The following is a 25277-nucleotide window of genomic DNA, read 5'->3' on the forward strand; positions in this document are numbered from 1 at the left end:
TCTTTTCCTTTTAATTTTGTTTGTTCTATTTTTTAAATTCAGGAACTTAAAATTTCGTGGGGTCAAAATTGATCAGTATTTTATTCCGTTGTTTCTTTTCCTACATTTTATACCTAGAAAACCCTTTCCTATCTTCAGTGTGTTTAAACAGTCACCATTATATTCTTCTAGTTCCTGTTAATGCTTTCACTTTAAATTCTTTAATGCATTTGGGATTTATTTTGCTGTTTAAGAGGTAAGGAGGATTTCCCCCCAAATAATTAGTCATTTTTCTTAAACACTATTTGTCACACACTCCATCCCTTCCTCATTGATCTGTGATTTAAAAAACAAACGTAAAAAAATAAGAAGTAAATATGATACCCAAATGTCTTAAATATTCGAAGGCTCATTTTATAATCATTTTTTTCTATTCCATTGATCTGTTTATTTATTCTCATGTCAGTACCGTGTGTTTTAATTAACATGTCTTTAAATTGGTTTTGGTATCTGGTAAGGCAAATCCTCCTTAAATCATCTTTTCTGTCAAAATGTCCTAACTATTCTCAACTGTCTATTATTTCGGAGAAATGCTGAGATAATTTTGTCCAGCTTTAAAGGATGGTATTTTTAATTTCCTAAGCCAATATATTAATTGAAATAAAGTATTCCTCCATGAAAAAAAACAGTAATATTGAACAAACACAAACTATAAAGCTGACAAAGCTTTGAAGACGATGTATACAGTACCATGAGCATCTATACAGAGATCTGACCTAATCTAAGAGATTAGGAGAAGGTTTCTTTGAGAAGTGAAAACTAGTTTCAGTCTAAAAGGATAAGTAGAAATTAACTAAAGAAATAAAGTGAAGGAAATGAGGAATATTTGAGCAAGAAAGAAAAACAGCAGATGCCAAGATACTGTGAAAGGAAGGAGCATGAAAAGTTTAGGTCCGTGTGGCTGAAACAGAGGAGAGGAGTACATTGTGAGAAGAATGGAAAGGAGGACGGACCAGGCAATGCAAGGCCTGGTAAGACATTTAAACAGTTGAGTCTTTATCCTAAGGGTAACAGAAAAGCAATAAAGGATTGTAAACTAAGGGGAACATGGTCAGGATTAGCATTCTGAAAGCTATTCTAGCTAGCAGGTCAAGAGTAGACAAACCATTTAGCAGGCTACTATGGGATACTAGGTAAGAAAATAATGGGCTAGATCAGAGAGATGGTAATGGTAGTAGAGATGCAGTTGTATGGATGTATTTTAGAGATACTTAGTAGATAAAATCAAGAAAATATGATGATGGACTAGATATGAAGAATGTCAGAAAGCTGTCTCAAAGATGACTGAGGTTTCTGCCTTAAATAGCTGGACAGACAATAGGGTCATTCACTTAGAGAGGGAACATTGGAAGACCAAGGGGCACCTGGGTGGCTCAGTTGGTTAAGCATGTGCCTTCGACTCAGGACATGATCTCAGAGTCCCGGGACTGCTTCTCCCTCTTCGTTAGCCCCTCCCCCCACTCATGCTCATTCTCTCTCTTTCTCTCTCTAGTAAATAAATAAATCTTTAAAAATGATTTACCTAAAAAAGAAATCTTAAAAAAGAAGAAGAAGAAGACCTGAACAATTCAGGGAGCTCCTCAGTTGTTTTGGGAATGTTGAGTTTTAGGTGCCTGAGAGACATTTAATAGCTATTACTAGCCAGCAGAATCTTGTAGATCTGGAGTTCAGGTAAGGCATGTGGGCTAAAGTGTAAGCTTACTCATCAAAATCCAGCTCTGATATCATCTCTGTAAAGCTTGCCTAACTCATGGAGGCATAATCACACGCAACCCGTGTTCCCACAGCACCCTGTTTCTATGGCCACTCTAGCATTTACACATGGGCACCATGTGTCACGCATACAACCACAGGTCAAGCAATAACTCTTAGAGAAATATTTTGTATCACAAAGAACACTCTTAACATTTTTTGTTTTAAAAATAAATATTTTAAAAGTTGATATTACCTCACAGATTCTTAATAATTTCCACATACTATAAAAACAAGTTCTCTACATTCCTTTGTTAAACATTAATATATCCATTTATCTTAGGTTTTCTCATGTTAGAAATTTGTATTAGGTTAATTTCAAGATTCCTTATACACGTAACAACTGTTATGACTGGTTGAAGGTATTAACTTCAGAAAAGATGCATACAACGTGATCGAAGTCAACCATTTAATTTTCTGATAGCATCAAATTACACAGAAAACATTCTAAAGGGTTTAACCAAATGTCAAAACTTAAAGGCAATGTCACTGAATTTCAGGAATGGATGGAATACTACAGTTCATCTAATCAGCATCTTTAATTCAGTAAAGTGTGCAACATGAAGTCCAGAAACATGGGTCTTGCTAGCTGGTGGCAAAGATTTAGCTAAGACTTTTATCTATTATCTCCAGAGTCTTTCCCCCCAAAACCATGCTGATACAGTTACAGAAATCATGATTTTGGCAACGAGACCTACTGATTCAAATAATTTTTAGAGGAAAGAAAACAAATTTAAATTTCAAAACAACTGGTTTTTATGCAGGCAAGCTGGAAGTCTATCACTTTTTCAAGTCAGTTCTTGCTGTCTTTGCTTTCCCAAAGTAGTTTGCTTGCAAAAGAGAAACTATGACATGACTGTTATGGCTGTCTTTCTCAGTATTTATTCCAGTAGCCTAGTGTTTCCCAGAGGAAAATTTTACAGAACGCCAGTTCCATGGTCATTCATAGACAATACTGTGGAACAAGTCTGGAAAGAAATGAATTACTGTCCGTTAGGTTTGTTTACTGACAAACTTCTCAAAGTTGTTAGTATGCTTTCATATGTTAGATCTTAGAAAATGCTAGTTTCCAGCATCTCTTACTTACCACTTTTCAGGAAATCCACATGTGCATCTTTGTGATGAAGCAGCTCCACATCGTAATTGGCAGACGTGTTAGCATGCTGTTCTTCCTTAAAGCAAAATTTAAAATAACTTGGTTTTATTTTCAAAATAATTAAGTTATTATTCATTTTGCTTTTTGCTTAAATTGAGGTAAAATACACCCAACAATAATTAGCTGTAATGGGACAGTTTGCTCAGTAATTGATCTATTTAAAGATGCAATAGTTTTCCAAGGTAATATGAACTCTATTTAAAAACTACTAGCTATATGTAAGTAATAAAGTATTTAATGATTTTTCTTACATTATATCAGAATTAACATAAATGACTCCTCAAAAACTTTAGATTTTTTACTCCAAGTGCATTGTCTTGCCAATACATTTTATACATAAATATAATGTAATTGAAATAGTTCATACAAATTAAAAGTGAAACAGTTGTTAAAAGGAGGAAACAGCATCTTTAAATACCTATAGGAAATTAGCAAACACCAGTTATATAAAATAGCAAATACAGACTAATAAACAAGTTTAGTAACTTGTTTGCACTAAGTATTAAATAAGACCTTCAATACTATCTATTTATAAGAAAAAGACAAAGATTGAAGAGTCACACCAGTTGCACACAAATGTGGTCAAATTTAAAAAGCAAGGTATCTGTCACCTTCAGAGTATTTTTCTTGTACTTCATGAAATTACAAATATTAAAATATATTACACTAATTTACTTGATAATTGCTTCTGCATCCAAATCATTCTATTGGATAAGGCTACAATTTCTACTAAAGAGCCAGACATTGGTATAGGAGGAAATTAATAATGAACAGATCATATTTCTCATGAAATTTAGTGTTGATCATGTGGTGGCAAAACAATGAAACTGAATTTAAAGCCAATTTGAATTTTTAGAGATGGTGATCACTTTATATTTGCAAACATAACTGATAAAAAATTCAACGCCACTCAATAAAAATTCACGTGAAGCTTATTATAGGCCAGGCATTGTGCTGGTCCTAGGCAACTTAATGATAAAATAATGGAAATGAACAGATACCAATAGATTCCTAAGAAAATCCATTAGTAAAATCATATGGCTTATATCTTTGGTTTCTCAGCTAGGATATAATAAACTTTTTAAAACTAGGAGCTATTTTTCCTTGTCAGACCTATTAGTTACAAACACCTTCATACTAGATGAGCAAGAACAAAAATATAGGAAATAAAAGATCCACTAGGATGCACAAAGTAAAATCTAATAATTGTCAGAAAAAGAATCACAGAAAAAGTCATCATTTAAGATACAGATTATATTTTGATGAAAATAATGAGAATATAGTTAAAAACAAAAAAGTTGATATACAGTGCTCCTACTAAAAAAAAAAAAAAATACAGAATTTTGTTCTGTGATCCTTTCTTGTTGCTTTTCACTATGTACTGACCTGGTCAAAGACACTGAATGTGGGCTAGCAAAATAGAAAATATGATATGGGGAGAAAAAGTTAAGGTTCAATTAAAATAAATAATACATGTCAAACAAATATTTAAAAAGCAAAGCAGAGCTCTCAAAATAGCAAGAAAAAGAGCTGCCTACCTTCATTGGAATATTTGTAATAGTAGTTGAAGCCAAGTCAAAATGTTGCTGCACTAAAATATTTAATTTGGTAGCAAGATGCCGTCCTGCACGAACACTATGAACTTCACTGGTTAAAACAGGAGATAACTACAAAAAAGTATTAAAAAAAAAACCCATAAAACATTAATATAGTGTGACCTAGTGCCAAAATATTTATAGATTGAAGTAAAATATAAGTACTTTTACTTTTTAGAATTTAGAAAAATAAAAAGGCCCATAAATTAACTATGATTGTTATTTTATTTTATTTATTTATTTTTTAAAGATTTTATTTATTTATTTGACAGAGAGAGAGACAGCCAGCGAGAGAGGGAACACAAGCAGGGGGAGTGGGAGAGGAAGAAGCAGGCTCTCAGCGGAGGAGCCTGATGTGGGGCTCGATCCCAGGACTCTGGGACCATGCCCTGAGCCAAAGGCAGACACTTAACGACTGAGCCACCCAGGCGCCTTTATGATCGTTATTTTAGCAAAAAATTTTCATACACCCATTCATTCATATTATGTGCCAGAAACGTGAGCTATTAGAAGATATAGCAGTAAATAGGCAAAGTCTTTGTCCTCTTCAAACTCACAGTGGAATAGTCTTTGATTTAAATATTTTTTAATTTATAATTTTTACTTCTATTTATCTATATGCAAAGTGGATTTGAAATGGCCCACAGAAATACTGTAGAAAATAACTAATTTTGTGGAGAGGAAAAACCCCCGTAGATAAAACAATTTATTATAATAAAGAATGTGGAAATTGCCACAACACCATATTTCTTCACCAATAAATGAGACTAAGCAGCCAAAAGTTACTTACAACAAGATAACATAAACCTTCACTCAGTCCAAGGTATACTATTTAGTGTAAATAAATTTTTAGTTATCATAAAATAGAGCCAACATGCAGCCACATTATCAAAAGAGGCAGAAAAAAGTTAACAAAAAAAAAAGGCTTACACTGGAAACTACCTAAAAACACAGTGATAGAGCTAATGACCTAGAAATACCACTTAACTATAAAACACTCAGACTAAGACATGTTTATATGAACTAAGGCTAAATGAAAAACCAGAACATAACAACATACACATTTAATATAATTATATAAATACATACATCTGTATTTCTAAACACACTGATGGAGAATATTATGTGATGCAAATCCATTTAAAAATCAACAGACTCATCTTTTCCTTTAAATTGTTTGAATTTATATTTAAAAAGTAAAACCAAGATTAGAAATTAGGTTTAGCCTTTCGTCCTCTGGACAGGTAAAATTAATTGTTACTGGAGTCTATTTTTGTTATAAAGTGTGTTGTCCTTCTAATAATGAAAAAAAGATTTTTATACAATAAAAAGTCATTAAAGCAACTGAAACCATTACAGTAATTGAAATTTTAGGAACAATACAGACTATGTATGGTTTTGCAACACATTTAGTTAAACTTCACCCGGCAAGTAAAACAGAAAACATTTTAACATCTACAATTATAAAGAATCATCCTAGGTGTTTTGCCATAGAGATTGCTTTGAAAACTCTAAACACGTTCTTGTCAGAAAAATGTCAGCAATATGATCATTGTTATGCTAACCCTTCTCAGCACTTATTCTTTATATATAAGTGATCTTTCCTTCTATTACTTCTGCACTTACTTCCTTTTTAGGACGATCAGATACAAGGCTGTCTTCACCAACTGCATAAGTATGGATCAAGACCAGTTCACACTTCTGAATCTGCATGAGACTTAAAGAGAAACTTTTTACTTAGCATATAAGAATACATAGTTTGTAAAGAATCCAGATAGGTAAACTATTAAAAGTTTACTATACCAAAACAGTGTATCTCTATTATCAGATGTTACTGTTAACACAAAAGCTAAATATTCAGAAAAACTGTATAACTGCTATACTAGTATGAACATTTAATGAATATAAGAATTTAGTTCAAATGCAAAAATGATACTTTGTGTGTCTGAAAAATAAAGGAAAATGTCTTGTAATCAGGAATAATTTTCAATAGATAAATACCACAGAGAAAATAAATATATTGTATATTGGTTTCCCTTTTACTAATGATTTTTAAGGACAAAATCAGGAAATAATAATTGAAAATAATCCTACTCATTAACAGTAATACCAGTACTCCACTTAAGAAAATCAGTAATAGCTCAGTCTAGTACAAACTCCACATTGCAACTGCCCTAAACCTGTCTTTAATAGCTTTATTTATTTATTTATTTATTTATTTATTTATTTATTTATTTATGAGAGCAGATGGGGGGGTGGAGAAAGGGGCAGAGGGAGAGAGAGAACCCAGAATCCCAAGCAGGCTCCACGCTCAGCACCAAGCCCAACACGAGGCTTGATCTCATGACCCTGAGATTATGACCAGAGCCAAAATCCAGAATCGGACACTCAACCAACTGAGCTTGAGCCACCCAGGCACCCCAGCTTTATTCTTTTAAAAAAATTCATACAATGCAATTAGTTGTTGTGTTTTGATTTGGTACATATTAAATAACGCTAGCAACAATCTGTTCATTTTACAAATTTGTAACACAGAGTATGAGACCAAGCCATCAAAACAAATGTTTTATAAATGTATGTATTATTTTATCCTTCTGATCACCTTTCCTATCAAAAAAAAAGTAAAATTTTAAAGTGAAAGAGAAAATGGAAAAATTTTCTGATCAAGCATACATTTTCTGGTTAATCTGTAGAGTCAGTGGAGAATTCAAGGGAATGCCATCAATTACTATTACTATACTGGAATAATTATAATGAAATACATGACTATAAAATGGAATATTTATTTCACTTATGATTATACTCACTGATCTGAATTTGCAGCAAGCTTGTTATGCTCATGAATTGTTTCCTGGACACAGTCCTCAAGCATTCGCACATGGCTATCACTACGGCATTAAAAACAATGTGAATAAACGGTAAAAAAAACCAAACATGCTATTCAGCTGTAGTATCCTGTTATAGGCAGTTAAAATTACTTCAATAAGAACTGTCTTAAGCATGTTCACTCATAATATCAAAGAATCAGCTGAAAACCTAATGAGAAAAAAGTCAAATTAACCTATATGATGACAATCTAAACAGCTTTCACTGAAGTGAGTCTTTATTTTAGAATTGGATAAATACGGCTTCAATATTAAAAAGGCTACTTGAGATATACTTTAAATGCTAACATGCTGCCCCTGTTTTTTAAAATAAAAACTGTAATAAGACATTAAAATTCCCTCAGAGAAAGAATTACTGTGATTAATGTCTCACCTTTTTGCATTAGTAATGCAAATTATTCGGCCTCTATTACCAACACGTTCTGCATTTTCCATTAGGAGAGTTCGAGCCTCATGTTGGTATTCTGTAATTTTACACAGGGTTTCCACTGCTGCAACGAGACCATGCAAAATGCTGCAGCATTCTGGATCTGCTCGTGGATTAGGAGGCCCAACAGCAGCTAATGCTGCCATTAGCTAAAGTAAATGAGAAAATAATTATGTTGACAAGAGTATGTACAAGTCAGACAAAGACATCACAAGAAAACTACAGCCACTATACCTTACAAATATGGACACAAATATCCTCAACAAAATACTAGCAAACTGAATCCAGCAACATACAAAAAGAATTATACACCATGACAAATGGGACTTATATCCCAGGAACGTGAAGTTGATTTAACATCTGAAAATCAATTAACGTAAATACCAATAGAATATTTCAAAAATCACATGATCATCTTCATAAACACAGAAAAAGGATTTCATGAAATCCAGGACCTTTCATGATAAAAACACTCAACAAACTAGATGCAGAATGGAACTTCCTCAAGCAGAACATAGTACCTACGAAAAACCTACAGATGACATTATGCTTAATAGTGAAGACTGGACATGTTCCCACTAAAATCAGGAACAGAAGAAGGATGTCTTGTCTCATCACTTCTATTCCACACTGTACTGAAGGTCCTGGCCAGGGTAATTAAGAAAAAGAAATAAAAGGAATCCAGATTGGAAAGGAAGAAGTAAAATTACCTCTATGTTGGAGATGATGCGATTTTTTTTTTTTTAATTTTCTTGGAGCTTTTTTTTTTTTTAAGATTTTTATTTATTTGAAAAAGAGAGCACAAACGGGCAGCTGCAGAGGGAGATGGAGAAGCAGACTCCTTGTAGAGCAGGGAGCCCGATGCAGGGCTCAATCCCAGGACCCCAGGGTCATGACCCAAGATGAAGGCAGATGCTTAACCAACTGAGCTACCCAGGTGCCCCTACGTGATCTTGTATGTAGAAAATCATAAGGAATCCACTAAGTAACTATTAAAAATGATAAGCAAGTTCAGCAATTTGCCGGATACATAATCAATACCAAAAAAACCAAATTGTACTGCTACACACTTGCAATGAACAATCTGAAAATGGAGAAAACAATTCCATTTATAATAGCACCAAAAAGAATAAAATCTTTGGAATAAAATCAACAAAAGAAATGCAAATGTTATACTCTGAGAACTATGAAACATTGTTGAAAGAAATTAAAGATCTAAATGAATGTAAATCATCCCATATTCATGGGTTGGAAGACTTAATATTGTTAAAATGAACTACAGAGTAAACTTAATCCATGCAGAATTACAGCTGATTTCTTTGTAGAAACTGACAAAGTGATTCTAAAATTCATATTGAATTACAAGGGTCAGAGAATAGCTGAAACAATCTTGAAAGAGAACAAACTGGAAGGACTTTGCTTTGTATATGCATAAAGACACCCTGGAATGAGCCACAAAAAATTAACAGTGGTGGGGATAAACAGTGATTTGCTGGTAAATCAGCTCTCCAAAGTCGGAGGCTGGGGGGGGGGGGGCGGGGAGGGGAGCCCTAATTTGTGTTTGCCAATATCTATGGTTAAATAAAATACTCCCACCACGGCAGGTTTCAAGCTTCACTGAACACTAAGTTGGTAGGACTTGAACACACTCACCTCTCCGAAACTGGTATAAGCAGGGCCTAGCACACCACTAACTAGGTCAGGGGATGAACTGTAAAGTTCTTAAGGTTTACCTTTTACTACACATATGCATAAGTGTACATATGTACATGTGTATGTATATATGTAAATTTAATTTCTAAACTACATAGGTATTACCTATTAATAAAAAGTAATCAGAAAACAAAGAAAAAAAAGACTGTGCATAAATGATCATACGAAGTCCCTGGTACATAGGAGAAACTTAATAAAAAGTAGCTTTTTAGGGATGTTGTGGTCCTGGGGAAAGTAGCAGAAAGCAAGCTTAACTTTCGGAGTCAGAAAGAGATGGAATGAAATTCTGGCTAGGCCTTTTAATACTATGTAACCCTGGTCAATCTCTCCTAACCTGAAAGTGAAAATAATATAACCTGCCCCACATTAGTGCAATACTTTCAAACTTTACTTAATTAAGCCTACAAAAACCAGAACGAAACTTCTGAACTCCAACAATTTTTGGTGACAAAATTTAAGATGTATAGGATAGAGTTATGTGCTATAACAGAAAGAACCCAGGACCCAGGTATAAGTCAAACAACCTCTGGCCCCAGCAGGCCTCCATTCCTTCATCTGCACATTGAAGGAGTCAAAGGAAAGGATGTCTACAATCCTTCTAGCCCAAAAATTCGTCTTCAATCTACTTCACTTGTTACTCATGATTGTTCACAGTAACTAGGGAAAGGTGTGACATGGATAACCAAAGCTAAACATTAAATGTGTTAACCCAAACAAGATCACACATAATTTATACAAAATGCCAATTATTTTTTATAATCTTAAAAACCAGTGATCTGCTATATAGTTGCCTTCCAAATAGAGTTTCTCCTCTGTTCACAATTTAAAAGCAATAAGCCTGATAGGATGTGCCTTCACATTCAGAAAGCAGAGGGAAATAGCAATTCTCTTATCATTAGTGCATGTACCATTATCAAATGCACAACTTTTACTGCACTGCAGAGGTGAAGTAAGGACAATCTATATAAATTTGTACTGATTTTTATTTATACACAACTAGACAGGCTTCAAGCTTCCTTCACAGCACCTCATAAAAGACGTAGAGCAAAATACATGCCCTTTCAAAAAGACAATGCAGAGAGAATGTACAGAATCCTTAACATTATTTTTTAAAGTAAAGAAAGAATAAAGAACACTCTGGAGTAATATTAATGCAAAGCTAAACCAATAAAAGCCTACTGCTCAAGTTACCTCAAAAGAATAAAAGATTAGATATGTTTACACATTAAAACGCTAATCACAACATTTTAAGACCAAACACTATGATAAACACATTTTCTTTAAAAATGTTCCATTTAAAACACATTTAGATGAAATTATTTCCACTGAAGGATATCCACCAACAAAAAAAATTTTAACATGAAATCATTCAAAAAATGTATTCAAATACTTCACTAATGCCTGTCTCTCATATTCATATTCATCAGTAAATAACCCAGTGAATTGAAGTCTTCCATCCAACTCAACAGCAAAGAACATAATCTATCACAAATCTCAATATCCTTAGATAGATAATGTTTAAAAAGCACCAGACCTAGAAAGCAGCTAGTTCACTGAAAGCAACTAGTGCAGAAGACTCTGCTCCAAGAAGTTTCTCAAGGAAAAAAAAAAAAAAAACAAGCTGCTAAATTTCTCACACATTTATGATAAAATATTGGCAAGTTTTATGGAGACATGAGGAAAAGCAGCAACAGATACACACAAAATTAAGCAAATTAACAAAAAAAGTAATGATAAATTGCAGGAATGAACAAAAAGTTACACAAAAAAGGAAAGACTATGTAAGTCAAATCATTATGTTGTACACCTTAAACTTATACAGGGCTGTATGTCAATGATATCTCAATAAAACCTAAAAAAAAAGAGAAAGGAAATAACCACATATACTACTTAGCTTAGCAATGAACAACACTTTATATAGATATCATAATGCAAATATGCGATTTTAAATTAATAAAATTCTGATATAACAACACCGAGAAAATGAGGGAAGGTAAGAGGGTAGGCATAAGGGCATGGGTGACAGAAAGAAGTTAAATCTTCATTAATAAAGATAAAAAATAAAGATTAACTGAGAACTCTATCAATAGCAGTAAAAACTGTTACTTAGAAATATGGAAATACAGACTAGATGAGCTAGAGTTGAAAGTCTGCTTCTAAGAAGTGGGAAAAGACTGTAATGAAGATAGCCGTTTTTCATTTAGTATTAGTTGTTTTAAAACTATGTGCAAATACTATACTGATAAAAAATCTTTAAATCATTTTTCAAGAAAGTATTACCACATTCAGATAATTTTCAGAAAGGGCCACAGCTCAAAACCTAACCATACCTCCTGCAAATTTTGGTCTTCTTGAGTCCAAGAATTTAAAACATGTGCTCCAGAGTCACTCACAATGAAATTCACCTGATAGATTTCAAAGACATAATTAGTATTCACATCCAATTCCACTTAATCACATCATATTTAAAATAATATGCAGTCTCTAGCACTGGCTTGCTGATTCATTCATTCACTTTATAGTTAAAGAATGCTAGTATGTGCCAGGTGCTATCCTTGGCACTGGGGATTTGGAAATACAGCAATGAATAAAAGTTATATTACTCACAATGCGGGGAAAGTCAAGGGTTTGGGGGTAGTGGTAAGATAACGGGCAGTATAGGAAGAATACAAACAAATGCACAAGATAATTTCAGTGAGTGATAAATGCCATGAAAACGAAATTGGTTAGCTGCTTTAGGTTGGGTGGTCAGGGAAGGGCTCTCTATAGAACTGGCAACTGATTGGAATCCAAATGACCAAGAGACCAGCCATAAATGGAGCTGGGGATAGGGAATTCCTGGTACAACAAACAGCAAATGCGAAGGCCTCTAAATGTGTACCCTCAAAAGGGTGAAAAGGTCAAAGCAGGCAAAGGGGTGGGAGATAAGCTCAGAGAAATAGGTAGTAGCCATATCACAAAAAGCACTGAAAGTCAAAATAGTGCATTTGGACTTTATTCTAAAGTAATATGCAAACAAAAAAATACTATCGAGAAAGATGATAATGCTAGGAAAGATATATTAGAAAATACATAAAATGATGATCACTCCCTTTTGAAGGAGGGTGAGATTCTTTCTTTCCCCTGGACTATATGATCTAACCCATGATCTTTTTTCCTACTGTTCATGAAATATGAGTTTTGCATTCCTAAAAAATCTGATAAGTAGTTTTCTCTCCTAAGGCTTCTCTGACAGGGACATAGTCTACTAGACACTTCAGTTATATTATCTTATTGAAATCTTACATCATAGAAAGAGACGTTATGCTTACATGGGAGGAAACTGAGGCCTGAAGAAATTAAGCAATATGATCAAGGTCACACTGTGGTCCCTAATGATGCCAGAATTTGAACCAAAGCCTGCATCCCAAATTACTACTTATCCTCCCCTTCATGTTCTTTTACCCCACATAATGCACAATTCACGGAGGGACTAAAAACAACTTACATTTTAATTTGGAATATATCTAAATGTATTAGATTCTCTATGTTCAGCCTTACTATTACTGCCCTGCCTGTGCTAGTCTAAGAACTGGCTAGGTCCCAGCCTAGGCTGCTCCAAATGAGACAAAGCAAATCATCCACTTGTGGCTAACCAAATGACTCTCAAAATAAAACAGCTGAGATAATGAAACCTGAAGATAATTTTCATATTTGGAATCTATAAATCTTCAATCTCTCTTCTTGTGAAAAAAAAAAAATTCCACTTAGCATTCTTAAGAGCTTTTCTTTCTAATAAGGCCAAATCCTGCAGCAGTTTAGTGTGCATTCACTAAATCTATAAGCAGCCACGCTGCTTAGGTTCAAATGCTGGCTCTGCCTCTAACTAGCTGTGTGACTCAGGACAAGTTTCTTCTCTTTGCCTCAATTTCTAGATCTCCAACATGGCAATAATAAGCAAAGCTGATATTCAGAGGATACAGACCAACATAATCTGACATTGCTTACACCCAACATCTCTTCTGTTTAGGCCAGTAACAGTTCTCCATGGTCAGTGCCTATTCTATTCTGGTTATTATATACTTTGAATATTCTCCCAGTAATTACAGTAGCTACCTTATAGAATTGTTGTGAGAATTAAAGAAGTTAATATATATGAAGCACTTTGGAAATGACTGGCATGTGTAAATGCTCCATAACTGTTAGCTGTTATTATTGTTGTTGGCCCCAATTAAATATACACAGCATGTTAATTCTGAAAAAGAGTTCTACATACCACATTTTTAAAGTAGTAAACAGTTGTAAGTCAAATCTATAGTAAATTCTTATGTAAAAACTGTACCAGGCACTTAAGTTCATCCCCCAAAGTCATTTTGCTTGTACTTCACACTCACCAGCTTTTTGAAAGGAAATATATCATACATTATTCTACAATATTCCATGGAAGATTCTACTGAGCAAGTCCACAATGATTTAGATATGGGGGCCAAAGGGATGATTCCTTGGGTCCTATTCTTCACCAGCATATCAAATTCGACATGCTGTCTGCATGATTCTGCCATGTAAGGGCAGTGATCTACAACAAATACTGTTTTATGAGATTCAGAAAAAATCTTCATTTTTTTTAACCTGTAAGGGATAAAATATATTAGCCAAATGTCTCATACATGATATTTAATATCTTTAAATTGTCCCTAATTAATGTCTTTTCCTCAAAAAGATTTGGTAGGGAACATGAATAATCAGCATTCAAAGAAATTTATCCAACAAAGGATAAGATTTAATGAGATCATGACCAGAAAGTAACTATCAATTGGAGGGATAAGCCACACCATATTAAGCTGTCACTCTATCAGTCACAGGCAAAATTACAGTCCATATATATTTTTTGCTTTTTTAATGAACTTAAAATTGTCAGAAAAAAATGTTTACAAATAATTGTACTTGATTCCCTTACATAATACCAAACACAATAAATGACAAATATTCTTAAAATACACTTCTGATGATTCTTGCTAACTGACATTAATCACATATAAACCCCCACACTAACCCAAGTAAGCAATTTGGACTTCCCTCCAAAGTCTCAAGACTTCTGAGAAAGGTTAAGGTGGGCCAGAATTAACAGGAAAAGAGGAGTGACAGCAAAAGGAAAGCCCCAAATATAATAAACATCTCCTAACACATATCGGGTCTTCGCATTAGGATAACGACCCCAAATCCACACTCTCCCCCTTAGCTTTTGTAACGCCAAAGTAATTTATCATGTAGAATAGAAAAACTTAGTTGCTACCATTCACATTGCTGGGGAGGAGAAACTTTTAAACTTTTTCTTATAAAAACTCCCTGCTTCGCTAATAAAACCTATACTGAATAGACAATCCACATTCAAAAAGCACATGGTAAGCAGAGCAAAAGTGTTCATCAAAACGAACTGACTTTTTACGATCTAGCTATTTTCTTCTGCTTTCAAACGCATTTCCCCTTCATGCAAACTCTTCTTTGAGAAACCTAAACACACTCTGCTGGAGGGTGGGGGGTGGAAAGTACAAGGTGAGTGGATAGGGAAGACCTCAGGATCGAGGTTCGCTTACTTTCGTGCCTGGTCCTGCAGTGAAAACGAACAGAGGCTATGGACCACAGCCTCTCTGGAAAAGGCTGCTGGCTGGGTGGGGAGGGTCAGCACACAGTCAGGAGTGTCTGGTACCAAAGACAGGGAACTATGCTTTCCCCGCTCATCTCCTAGCACACCGGTCCTTCCCAGGCTTCCTAAATGCAGGAGCGCGCGCGCGTGCGCGTGAACACAAACACTCACACACTCTGACTCGCGCGTGCGCAAAGCCCTCTTCCTCAGCCCCGCCAAGCGGCCCTTCCCCCTCGGTGGGCCAGACGCCCAGCTCGCAGAACAGGAAGAGGGCGGAGCCAAGAAATAATGCCTCCGACCCTCAAGACTTTCTACCCGCTAATTTTCCCAATAACCCATTGGGAAGATTGATCCGGGCGACCTCAGAGCCTCCCCAACAGCGAAGTACCAACCACAGCACCAACTAAACCAGCCACGGCCCCTTAAGTGCAAGACCCTCCCACCCGGCCTCCCCTTCTTGGTCTCTCCACCCAGGTCGGCTTCCCCCGGCAAAACTCGCGACACTTTGCGAGAAGCCAAGCAAAAACCTGAGTAGATCGATGGGGAGGGACGTAGAATGGAACGCCCCCACCTCTCGCGCATGTCTGCGAGAAGCCGCCAATACCTCTCGGCTCTGCCCCCCACGGTAACGTGAGGCAGGAAATCTCGCGAGGTTTGAGCGTTCTGCGAGCTCTGGTCCGAGTCGACCAGTGGAGGTTTTCCTCGGGCCAGTGATGGGGCTGAGCTCCGCTGACCTCTGCAGCAGCCCCACCGCTGACTGTCTCTGCTGGGTTCTGCGTCTGCTAGCTGAAGAAGCTGAACAGGCGAGAGGAGTCTCTTCCCTTGGGTGTGTAGGTCCCTGTTAGCAGAGGCTTTGAGTCCTAACGCCACATCAGACGGCTGCGAGGGATTGAGACCAGAGTAAGTGGAAATAAATCGAGGGACAAGAGCGGGCGTAGGGAGTTGGAAGTTTCCTTTCCCTGGGCTGCTGTGGTGCTTTGCATCTCTCGAACTGGCACTAGCCGTTTCCCTGTGCTGCTTACCCGCTCCTTGGAGCGGTATCCTTTTCCACGGCCCCAGCTGTGTGCTCCTCTTTCCGGGTCTGAGGTGCGGAAAGTTTCTTGAAGCCTTGGCCGTAACCTTGTCTGGACGCATCTTCCGTTTCTCTTCTCTTCCTGCCTAAACCCACTTGGGAGCTTACCACTGAGAGGAGGAAAGAGGGACCCTTCAGTTTTCAGTTTTCAGCTTTGCAGCATATTACATGTATATAACTATTCCCTCTGTCTTGAAACTGCCCTCCAAGGAATACTACTCTTACTGGTTTTTTTCCTGCCTTTCTTCTGTATCCCATATCTGATAATGGTACCAGTATCCATCCTGTTGTCCAAGTGGAAACCTTTATCCTTGATTCTGCATTTCCACTTCCTCTGCTCTAAATTATTCCTTCTTCTTTAACCAGAATTATTGCAGTTGCCCAACCCGGCCCCACACACTAGTTTCTCCACCATCATCCTTCCATAGAGTTATCATCCTAAAATCTGTTTATATCACTCCTTTCCTTAAACTTTTTCAGTAACCCTATTCCTAATGGAATTAAGTCTTAATTGTTAAGCATATCATTCAGGACCTTTAACTATCTTGTTCCAGGCCATTTTATATTTTAGTCCCCTCTTGCTTTTCCTCCAGATACCTTAATATCCAGCCATACCAGAATTGGCTGCCCAAACATGTCGTTCACTTTCACAACTCTGTGCCTTTATATGTGCTTTACCCTCTGTCTAGAATACTTACTCTTTCTCTCTACCCCACTTCCCACCTATCAAGACCCAGTTCATAGAGCCTTGTCTTCTCAGACCCCCCCCCCCAGGTGATATTAATAACGTTGTGCTCCCAGAGCACTTATTTGTTCATGTATCTGTCTCTTATGTCAATTTGAGGTTAAGTCTGGAATTCTGGCTTGTTCATCTTTGTAACAAAAGCTAGTCCAGTGCTTGGGGGCATAGTAGGCATTATTTGTATAAACATAGTAGGCATCATTTGTATATACATTTGTAAATGTGTATACATATTTATAATGTAATAGTTCTAAAGATTCATAGTAAGAGTCCTTAGTGCTCTTAAAATCACAGAATTTTAGAGCCAAAAGGAACCTTGTATGTTAGCTAAAGGCCCTGACCTGTTTTGAATATGAGAAACTCTGTACCCCAACACACAAGTAATTGTATTTTTAGTATTCATTGATTGAGTTTATGCATAATGGAAAAAACTGCTGTGCTTTTAAATGATTTTATATTTTATTATACTAGTATCTGTATTTGAAAAGTAGAGAAATATTTAAATGTGTAAGAAAAATATTTTAGACTAAAGATCATACTTGGTGTGTGTACATCCATGTAACTCTTCCAATGACTCCTTGGCCCATAGGTTATAAATAACTGGTTTAGATTAGGTTAATTCCTTGACCTGTCATACCCGTTTGAATCTATATGTATATGCAACTTATATTTAGCTACAATTCTAAGGTAAAAAAAAAATTCTCCTGTGTCCTTTTAAATTCTGTTCCTTCCAACTTTAAAAATGTATCTTCTTCATAAAGCCTCTTCATAAAGCTCCAAACGTGTTGTTTCCATCATTTTCAAAGATCGTGAAAATTTTCTGTGCTTTCAAATACAGTAATATATTGTCTGTATAAGATGCTTATATATGTAATTTACATACATTCTTGATTTCTTTAGATTAAAAGTTTCTAAGAAAGCCATAACTATGCCTTTTTATTTTTCTGTTTCCATATGTATCTCTTTTTTTTTTTTTGAGATGTTATTTATTTATTTATTTATTAGAGTGAGAGAGGGAGAGTGAGAAGGAGAAGCGGACTCCCCACTGAGCAGAGAGCCCGATGCCAGGCTCCATTCCAGGACCTCAGGATCACAACCTGAGCTGAAGGCAGATGCTTAACTGACTGAGCTACCCAGGCGCCCCTCCATATATATCTGTTAATATTATCCACTAATTAATATTTGTGGCACCTGCCTGAACAATCCAATAAAAATTTTTAACTAAACTAGGTTGTTGATACTTAAAGACAGACTCATGGTGTATCAATAGTCACAGTGTTTCTGTGTATGTCCAGTTATGGGATAGTGGATTTGTGGATAAAAGAGAAAGAAGAGTGACTTGAATGTCTTTAAATTTTTCTTGACCAAAATGTAAAACTAAACAGCTGGCAGTTGCTATCTTGAGTGGGTAGTGGTTTCTCTTTTATGAGCAGCAGAATGTTCTGAATCCTCTGCCAGGAGTCTGCAGATATCTTTGGGTGGCAAAGTGGGCAGAATGTGGCTAATGCAGGCCGGGGAAAACCTTTAGAAAAATTTCACCTATAATTTGGGCCTACCTATAGAAAATAATGTAAGTGCACCGTGACCAGTTACGACAGGCACTGTAAAAATAGGCAGATAATGGAAAATACTCCCTTTTTTTACAGGAGTCTATTTTTAAATACTTAAAAATTGTTAGAGAGTTAGGAAAACAGTCTTCTTCCCACTCCACTTACTAGCCAAAAAAGGGGGAGAAAACAATGATTTTCAAAAAAGGTGGCAAAGTAAATGCATGTTATAAAATATTTTAAACTTTTCTGTTGTTTCACATATAGGAAATGAACATGCAGATTCTTAGAAACTGTGTCACTATCTTTCTGAAGTGTTAACAAAATTATGCTTTCAATTACCTGATGTTTATTCTTTTTTCTGAATAGGTATATTTTTATAGTTACAAAGCAAATTTTAAATATAGTTCATTTTGACAGTATTTCATTATGCCATCTAGAGAAGGTTTTTTAAAGTGGATGTTAATTGTAATTTCAAAAAACCTGTCAGTAAACATTAATAACATTAATTGGTTTTATAATTAACTGTGATGCCTAATTAAAGTGGATGGGTAGGTTTTTATTATAAGGGAAAATATTTGGAATTTGGGTTTTTTTAATTTTTTCTTCATTTACACCTCCATTCATGTTCTGTTGCTGGATTGATATACAGTTTTTCTAATATCTTGGAAATCCCATTGGTTCAGGGAATTTGCTTTGTTCTTTCACTCAAGGAGACAGACGGTTTTTACATTGCTAAAAGCAAATGGTCCTGAGGATCCACCTTGGCTTCTCAGTAGAGCACTAGACTCAGGATCAGAAATTCTATTTCTGGTACTAGCTTGGCTCCTTCCTTACTGCATGGTACTGTCATTCAGCTCCTTACATTTGGGAACCCTGAGTCTATTTCCTTATGGATAAAATGGGAATAACACTTGTCCTATTGACCAAGAGAATATAAGGTAGTATTCCTTGGGTTCAGAAGTCTACTAACATTTGAATTAATTAAAATTAATACCTAGCAGTTTGATCTAGAGTGCTTTGGAGGTCCATTTGTTTTTTTGTTGTTGTTTTTAAATTATTTTTTAGAGGAGGGGAGGGGCAGAGGATGAAGGAGAGAAAGACTCTTAAGCAGACTTCACTCCAAGCCTGACGCAGGGCTCAGTCTCAAAACCCTGAGATCATGATCTGAGCCAAAACTCCAGGTGCCCCTGGAGTTCCATTTGGATTGCATTAGGTTGAAGAGAAAACTAAGAATAAGTAAACAATTTTTAAAGAGAAAAGGGTTACTTGCCATACCAGATAGTAAGGGTGTATTTTACAACTATAACAGTTGAAGCAGCATAGTGTTGATGTAGATAAAAAGACCCAGAGGTAGAATAGAGAGCTCAAAAACATACCCATACATAAATTTATTGAAAAAACAGGTGTGGCATTAAAATGAGGGGGGTATTCCAACCATAAGAAAGAAATAATGTGACATGATAGAGATGCCAATTATCATTACAATGGCAGTCATATTACAGTATATAAATACTAAATCAGTATGCTGTCCACCTTAAACTTACATAATGTTATATGTCAAATATATTTCAATAGAAAAAAATTCAGTGCTGGAAAAATGTACTGTGCAATAAATGAGACTGGGGAAACTAGCTGTCCCCATAAGACAAGGGAAATACAAGTAGATAGCTTCCTTATACCATACGTGCAAATAACAAGCAGATGAATTAATGACAAAGGCAAAACCTTGGGGACAGGAAGTGCACTGTAGTTTTGTCTTTTTGGCAATGCCAAAAACTATCTTCTTTCACTTAGCATTAATGCCCTTGAGATTCATCTATATTGTTGTATCAGTACTTCATTCCATATTATTGCTGTACTACAGTTTGCTCATCCACTTGTTTCTCTACAGTAAATGCCCAGAAGTAGTATTGCGAGGTCATACGGTAGCTAGATGTTTAACTTGGTAAGAAGCTGCCAAACCATTTTCTGAAATAGCCATATCATTTTGCATTGTCACCAGCGTTGTATGACAGTTCCAGTCACACTGTATCCTTGCAGCACTTGGAATGTCAGTACTTTCTTTTTTTTAGCCATCTTGATAGGGCTATAGTGGATCTCATTGTTCTAACTGCATTTCTCTAATAGCTAATAGTTTTGAACATACTTTCGTGTGCTTATTTGCCATCTTTATATCTTTTTGGTTAAGTGTTAAAGTCTTTTGCTTATTTTAAAAATTGGATGATTTTCTTACTGTTATTTCTGAGAGTTTTTTATATATTCTAAATAAAGTTCTTTGTCAGATCTGCGTTTTGCATATTTTGCCTTCCAGTCTGTAGCTTTTCTTTTCAAATTGTCTTAAAGTACCTTTCCCAGAGCAAAAGTTTCTAGTTTTGATGAAGTCTAGTTTATTAATATTTTTTAGTGAATCAAGCTTCTGATATCATGTCTAAAAAATTTTTTGCCTAATCCCAAGTCACAAGGATTTTCTTCACTTTTCGTTTTACATTTAGATCTATGGTCTACTTTGAATTAATTTTTGTATAAAGTGTAAGAATTATGTTGGGGTTAATTTTTTGGCATGTAACCAATTGTTGACAAGACTGTCCTTGCTGGGGCGCCTGGGTTGGCTCAGATGGTTAAGCTTCTGCCTTGGGATCAGGTCATGATCTCTGGGTCCTAGGATGGAGCCCCGAGTCGAACTGGGCTCCTGGCTCAGCAAGGAGTCTGCTTCTCCCTTTCCCTCTGCCTCTCTCTCTCTCTCTCTGTCTCAAATGAATAAATAAAAAATCTTAAAAAAAAAAAAAAAGACTGCCTTTTCCGCTGTGAAGTGTCTGTGCACCTTTTTCAAAAAACAGTTGACCATGTTTCTGTGGGCTTATTTCTGACCTCTATTGTCTTCTGTCTCTGCCAATACCATGCTGTCTTGATTGCTGTAACTTTGTAGTAAGTCCTAAAATTTGGTGGTGTGATTTCTCCAACTTTGTTTTCAAAATTCTTTTGGCTATTCTAGTCTCTTTGCATTTTCATAGAAATCTTAGAATTGGCTGGTCAATTTCTATAACAAGGCCTGTGATTTTGATTGGAAGTTGCATTAAGTCTATAGATGAGTTGTAGATGTTTGACATCCCTACTATGTTGAGTCTTCCAATTTATGAACACGGTGTGTCTCCATTTATTTAAACCCTCTTTGGTTTCTTTCATTAGCACTTTGTAGTTATCAGTGTGCATATCCTACATATGTTTTGTTAGATTTATACCCCAAAATTTCATTTTTTTTTAATACAGTCTTTCACTTAAGTATGATATTGGCTATATTGAAGATGCCCTTTCTCGTTTTGAGGCAATTGCCTGCTATTTGCAGAGAATTGTTATTATGAAAGGATTTTTTTTTCAAATGCACCAATTAGTATGATGAGGTGTTTGTTGTTGTTGTTTTTATGGTGGGTTACATTGATTGATATTTAAAAATAGAAACAGCCTTGAGTTCTGGGATAAACCCTACTTGGTCATGGTGTATTATTCTTTCTATATGTTGCTGAATTTGAGTTGCTAATATTTTCTTGAGGATTTTTACATTTATGTTAATGAGGGATATTGGATTGTGGTTCTCTCTGTCTCTCTGGAATGTGTCTGGTTTTGGTTTTAGAGTAATGCTTGTATCATTTTATGAGTTTGGAAGTATTTTCTTCTATTTTCTTAAAGAGATTGTACAAGATTGGTATTCTGTATGTATTCGGTAGAATTTGCCATTGAAATCATCCAAATAGAGATTTTTTGTGGAAGATTTTTAACTACAAATTTAATTTCTTTAATAGTTAATAGGACTATTATGGAATAGTTATAGGATATTAGTAGTTATAACTATAATTACTATACCTAGTGATTATAGGTCTATTATTAATTATTTCCTCTTGTGTGACTATGTAGTTTATGATTTTTAGAGAATTAGTCCATTTCATCTAAATTATCCAATTACTGTGTATGAAATTTATTACTGTATTCACTTATTCTTTTAATGAATTAGGAGTCTGAAGTGATGTCCCATCTTTCATTCCTGACATTGGTAATTTATATCTTCTCTCTCTTTTTTTTCCCCCTTGATCAGTTTTGCTGGAGGTTTATCCACTTCTTTTGCTTTTTCAAAGAATTAGGTTTTGGTTTCACTTGTTTTCCTCTGTTGTTTTCCTGTTCTCAGTTTCATTGATTTCTGCTCTTTTATTATTTCCTTCTTTCTATTTACATTGGAGTTTGTTTGCTCTTTTCCTCATTTCATAAGTTTGAGGCTTAGGTAATTGATTTAAGATCTTTTTAATTTTCTAATAAAAGAATTTAATGCTACAAATTTTCTTCAAAGTACTGCTATATATGCATATCAAAATTTTGATATCTTGTATTTTCATGTTTGTTTAGATGAAAATATTTTCTGATTTCCAAAAAGACTTTTTTTTTTACTTCCGGATTACTTGTGTGTTTTTTACTTTCCAAATGTTTGGAGATTTTCTTATCTGTTACCTATTTTAGTTTAATATCATTACAGGACATAATTTGTATGATTGCAATTCTTTTAAATGTGTTAAGGTTTATTTTGTTGTCTAGGATAAGATCTATCCTAGTGAATGTCCTATCCACACTTAATGTGTATTCTGTTGTTGATATTCAGTCCATCTAGATGTTTGTTCATGCCACCTGTATCCTTGTTGATTTTCTGGGTACAAATTCTATCAATTCCTGAGAAAGAAATTCTCTGCATTCTAATCAGTTCTTATTATCTGTCTTCTCTGTTATAGCCATACTAGTGGGTGTGAAGCATCTCATTGTGGTTTTGATAGCTAATCATGTTGAGTATCTTTTCCCATGCTTATTAACACTCCGACTTTATTTTGATTAGTGTCTGTATACTATATCTTTTTCCATCCTTTTACTTTTAACCTACCTATGTCATATTTGAAGGGAGTTTCACATAGATTATTTATAGATGGATCTTGTTTTATTTTTTTAATTTTTATTTTTAAAGATTTTACTTATTTATTTGACAGAGAGAGAGGCAGCAAGAGAGGGAACACAAGCAGGGGGAGTGAGAGAGGGAGAAGCAGGCTTCCCGCTGAGCGGGGAGCCCGATGCGGGGCTCGATCCCAGAACGCTGAGATCATGACCTGAGCCAAAGGCAGATGCGTAACGACTGAGCCACCCAGGCGCCCCTATTTTTTAAATTTCTATTCTATGCTTTTTCTTTTCCCTTTTTCTTTTTATTGAATTATAATTAACTTACAATATTAGTAGTTTCAGGTATACAGCAGATTGGTTCAGCAATTCCAACATTACTTATTGCTTACCATGAAAAGTATAGTCACCATCTGTCACCATATATTATTACAGCATTATTGACTGTATTCCCTATTCTGTACTTTTCATCTTCATGACTTACTTATTTTATAACTGGGAGCTTGTACCTCATAATCCCCTTTATCTATTTACCCATCCCCCACCCAACCCACCATCCCTCTGGCACCGTACCAGTTTGTTCTCTGTATTTAAAATCTGGTTTTGGGTTTGTTTTGTTTTGCTTGTGTCTTTCTTTCTTTCTTTTTTTTTTTTTTTTTGGATTCCACATGTAAGTGAAATCATATGGTATTTGTCATTCTCTGTCTGACTTATTTCACTTAGCATAATATTCTGTATGTCCACCGATGTTGTTCACAAATGGCAAGATCTCATTCTTATGGCTGAGTAATATTCCATTCTATGTATATACCACATCTTTACCCATTCCTGTATTGATGGACACTTAGGTTCCTCCATATCCTGGCTATTAAAAACAATACTACTATAAACATAGGGGTGCATATATCTTTTTGAATTAGTGTTTTTGTTTTCTTTGGGTAAATACCCAGTAGTGAGATTAATGGATCATGTGGTAGTTCTATTTTTAATTTTTTGAGGAACCTCTAAACTATTTTCCACAGTGGCTACACCAATTTACAGTCCCACCAACAGTGCCTGATGGTTCCTTTTCCTCCATATTCTTGCCAACATTTGTTATTTCTTGTCTTTTTTTATTCTAGTCATTGTGGCACGTGGCACGTGATACCTCATTGTGGCTTTGATTTGCATTGTCCTGATGATTGGTGGTGTTGAGCACTTTTTCATGGGTCTGTTGGCCATCTGTATATGTTCTTTGGAGAAGTGTCTATTCGGATCCTCTGCCATTTTTTGGTGTTGAGTTGTGTTAGTTCTTTATATAGTGGATATATTAACCCCCTATCAGGTGTATCATTTACAGATATCTTCTCCCATTTAGTAGGTTGGGTTTTTGTTTCATTAATGGTTTCCTTCAGTGTGCAAAAGCTTTTTAGTTTGGTGTAATCCTAATAGCTTTTGCTTTTGTTTACCTTGTCTGAAGAGACCAATCTAGAAAAATGTTGCTGTGGCTGATGTGAAAGAGATTACTGCCTATGTTTTCTTCTAGGAGTTTTATGGTTTCAGGTCTCATGTTTAAGACACTAATCCATATTATTTTTATGTATGGTGTAAGAAAATGGTCCAGTTTCATTCTTTTGCATGTAGCTATCCAGTTTTCCCAGCACCATTTACAGAAGAGACTTTCTTTTCCGCATTCTGTATTCTTGCCTCCTTTGCCATAGATTAATTGATCATATAAATAATGGGTTTGTTTCTGGGCTCTCTATTTTGTTCTGTTGATCTCTGTGTCTTGTGTGTGTGTGTGTGCGTGCCATACCATAC

At 35.4% G+C, this 25277-nt stretch overlaps 2 protein-coding genes across 4 annotated transcripts in view; one reads left to right on the plus strand and one right to left on the minus strand.

The window, feature by feature from the left end:
- INTS13 (integrator complex subunit 13) overlaps nucleotides 1-15679 on the minus strand; it is a 28134-nt gene extending 12455 nt beyond the window's left edge. The window contains exons 1-8 of the mRNA XM_045811853.2: nucleotides 15141-15679; nucleotides 13941-14175; nucleotides 11898-11972; nucleotides 7801-8003; nucleotides 7350-7430; nucleotides 6169-6259; nucleotides 4486-4614; nucleotides 2879-2963 (exon numbers count right to left, since the gene is read on the minus strand). Of these exons, the coding sequence (XP_045667809.1) occupies nucleotides 2879-2963; nucleotides 4486-4614; nucleotides 6169-6259; nucleotides 7350-7430; nucleotides 7801-8003; nucleotides 11898-11972; nucleotides 13941-14165 (889 nt within the window). The 5' untranslated portion in view covers nucleotides 14166-14175; nucleotides 15141-15679. The remainder of the gene's footprint in view (nucleotides 1-2878; nucleotides 2964-4485; nucleotides 4615-6168; nucleotides 6260-7349; nucleotides 7431-7800; nucleotides 8004-11897; nucleotides 11973-13940; nucleotides 14176-15140) is intronic.
- Nucleotides 15680-15839: 160 nt separating this feature from the next.
- The window catches only part of FGFR1OP2 (FGFR1 oncogene partner 2), a 31470-nt gene continuing 22032 nt past the window's right edge, over nucleotides 15840-25277 (plus strand). For 2 of the 3 annotated variants that reach the window (XM_045811818.2, XM_045811817.2), the window contains exon 1: nucleotides 15840-16090. The gene's annotated coding sequence lies outside the window, so the exon portion shown is untranslated. The remainder of the gene's footprint in view (nucleotides 16091-25277) is intronic. The other variant, XM_045811820.2, reaches the window with a different exon arrangement.

Source organism: Ursus americanus, chromosome 25, assembly GCF_024610735.1.
Source record: "Ursus americanus isolate L20-20 chromosome 25, mUrsAme1.1.p, whole genome shotgun sequence".
NCBI lineage: Eukaryota > Metazoa > Chordata > Mammalia > Carnivora > Ursidae > Ursus > Ursus americanus.